The 2,838-nt window shown below is 64.1% G+C and overlaps 1 protein-coding gene across 1 annotated transcript in view; it reads left to right on the forward strand.

The window, feature by feature from the left end:
• Positions 1-151: 151 nt before the first annotated feature.
• Positions 152-2,838, forward strand: part of FMNL1 (formin like 1) — a 27,180-nt gene continuing 24,493 nt past the window's right edge. The window contains exon 1 of the mRNA XM_014447413.2: positions 152-532. Within this exon, the coding sequence (XP_014302899.1) occupies positions 404-532 (129 nt within the window). The 5' untranslated portion in view covers positions 152-403. The remainder of the gene's footprint in view (positions 533-2,838) is intronic.

The raw sequence follows: 2,838 nt of genomic DNA on the forward strand, positions 1-2,838 counted from the left end.
CCCTCCCTGCAGCCCGCCCCCCTGGGGCTGGGCGCTCGGCGGCGGCGGAGCGCGGTTTGCGCGCACGGGGAGCGAGAGCAGAAGTTCGAGACTCGCCGAGGGGGGAGCCCGCGCCGCAGCTTCCTGCCCCCGGCCCAGCCCTCTGGCCCCGGCGGCCTGCAGCCTGACTTCCTCCCCCCACCCCGCAGCTCGCCGCCCGGCTCCTCGGACGGGGCCGCCGCGATGGGACGCCGCGCCCGGGCCCCTGCGCGCCGCTGAGCCGAGCTCCCGCGTCGCCGAGCCCCCCGCGACCGCTGCCAGCCGCGGCTCACCTCGTCCCCCAGGCCGGGAGCCTCGCCCCCGGCCCCCCGGAAAGCTGGATTTCCGAGGCTGGAGGCGCCTGGCCGGCTGGGTGGGGACCACCATGGGCAACGCGGCCGGCAGCGCAGAGCCGCCCGCGGGCCTGGCCGCGCCGTCACCCAAGCAGCCCGCGGCGCCCAAGCAGCCGATGCCCGCGGCGGGCGAGCTGGAGGAACGGTTCAACCGCGTTCTGGTGAGGCTGACCTGCACAGGGCGCGGGCGGGGTGTGTGTGTGTGTGTGTGTTGGGGGGCGGCAGGAGCTCGGCACGGGTCCCCGCCCCCCGGGGGCTCAGGTGCCGCTTGGAGATCCCCAGCCCCGTGGCTGCCCTCCGCGGGGTGGCACCGACGGTGGCTTCTTTCAGTGACTTAGCACTCTCCCCCCAAAACTTTCTTCCTCAACCACCCAGTCTCCCTCCCCAAGACACCCCATCCCCCCAGTGCTCTCGGATCTAAAGGTCTAAGCAAAAATGTCCTGTGAGCAAGTTGGGAGTGGAGCCCGGAAAAGGGGTTCGCGGGACACCCCCATCGCCACTGCACACAGGCCCAGCCACCAGGCACGGGTCTGGAGCATCTGCTGGCGTCTCAGGGTCAAAGATGGCAGGGCTGACATGTCACCTCCTGGCAGCTGGAGACGAGCTGGGTGTTTGGTCCCAATGTGTTGGTGCCTAGGCTGCTGGCAGCTGGGCTGTCAGATCCCGCAGAGGGAATGCTGTGTTTCTCGCCCCCTCTATCCGGGAGAGGTTGCCCAGGGTCCTTATCTGGGCACCCCTTCCTACCACTGCAGGGATTAAGGGAGGAAGGATGGGGTCAGGAAGAGTTGCTCACTCTGGCTTGGTGTGGAGCAAAAGTCTGGAGGCACCCACACTGCCCACTGCCACCTGCTCCCCGGGAATTGGGGATCTGGGGCCTTGGCTGCTGGGGAGGGAGCCATCAGCTCAGGCCGAGCCTAGAGGCAGTCAGGATGTGTTGGGTGGGTGGGGGCTCCCTAAGACCTGGTGGGAGGCAGAAGTAAGGAGAAAGGGTCACTCATTCTCACTTCCCTTTCCCAGCCCAGCCCTGCTCCCAGGCTCCCAGGCTCCCAGGCTCCCAGGCTCCCTTCTCTAAGTGCCTGGTGGCCTGTCTCCTGTCAGCTCCCTTGCTGGACACTGGGTGACAGGCGAATAAGGCCCTGCCTTTCCCCAGAGGCACTGCCCAGTCTGAGCAGCCTGGCACTGCAGGTCTGAGGGGGGTGGGGGGCCCAGGGCGGCGCAGGCAGCAGAGCAGTGTGGCTGGTGGCCGTCTCAGTGCTTCTCCCCTCTACCTCCCTGACATCATTTCCCTTCCCCTGGCGATTAGGCCGCCCTTGCCAGATCCTCTGCATGGCCCCTCCTAACAGTTCCTGGAAATCTTGGCTGCTGCCCCCTCCCAGGAGAAAGGCTAGGAGGGTTTGGAGGAGCTCTGGGGTGGGGTCTGGTCTATGCTTGAGAAGCATCTTGCTTGGTTATGGGAGAGGGAGGGACTCTGAGGGACACCTCACACCAGGCTGGGCCCTGATTACCCCATCCCTACACCTGTTCCCCTTTCCCCAAACCCATGGCCTGGCAGAGCTGAGCTGAGCTGAGCAGATGGGGAGGGGGGGTGAATGAAGAGAGACAGTATCTGGGGCCATCTGGGGAGCCTGAGTTGCTGGTGGATCCCTGGACCCCTGCCAGCTTGACTGGGGAACCCAGGTCTCCCCCCACCCCAGCCCCCTGAGTGTGTGTCTATGGATGAGGATTGGACTGGCTCTCAGGGTGAGGTCCAGGCCCCAATTCCTTCTCTGTTACACGCACTAATGAGGAGGAGCCATGTGAATAATTCAGACCAGTGGAAAGTCCAGAAGTCAAGTGGTTGAGGTTCTGATGCATGTGTGGGACTTGATTGCTCTGCTGGTGTTTTGGCCTTTGCTCAGATTGGCTGAGTCTGACACGAAATGCCATTGGGAGTGCCTAAGTACCAGGGTGTGGAGGGCGGAGGCCCCAAGATGGGCCTTAAAGGGTGTCCTGGGGGGGGGGGGGAAGGGTGGTGGCTGTGTAGAAATCTAGGGCAGCACCACCCCAGCCCCCGGGAGCCCCAGTGTGTTTACACCTCATCTTCCTGGGGACACATCACCCTGTCCCTCATCCTGTATAGACAGAATCACTCAACCCAAGGTTACTTGGCTAAGAACTTGGCTCTTCTCACTCCCCACCAGCAGGGGCATGAGTTCCATTGGGTGGCAGCCTTGGTCCCTGCCTGAGGCTGCCCAGGGCTAAGGCTTTGGCTGAACCCACGGGCCTGGCGATGGGAATTGTAGGGCATGCCTTCATCTGAGCACGGCCTTCATCTGAGTCCTGCCCTTCGTGAATGTCCAAGAGAAGAACCTAAGACGGCTGAGCGTGATGGGCCATCTCCCCCAAAGACGCCCAGTCTTGATGGGAGAAGCACAGTTCTCCCGCCTTGGGATCTATTTACTTGGCCCCGGGGAACCTCTTCCTTCAA

The sequence above is a fragment of the Myotis lucifugus genome, unplaced genomic scaffold, assembly GCF_000147115.1.
Source record: "Myotis lucifugus unplaced genomic scaffold, Myoluc2.0 scaffold_652, whole genome shotgun sequence".
Lineage (NCBI taxonomy): Eukaryota > Metazoa > Chordata > Mammalia > Chiroptera > Vespertilionidae > Myotis > Myotis lucifugus.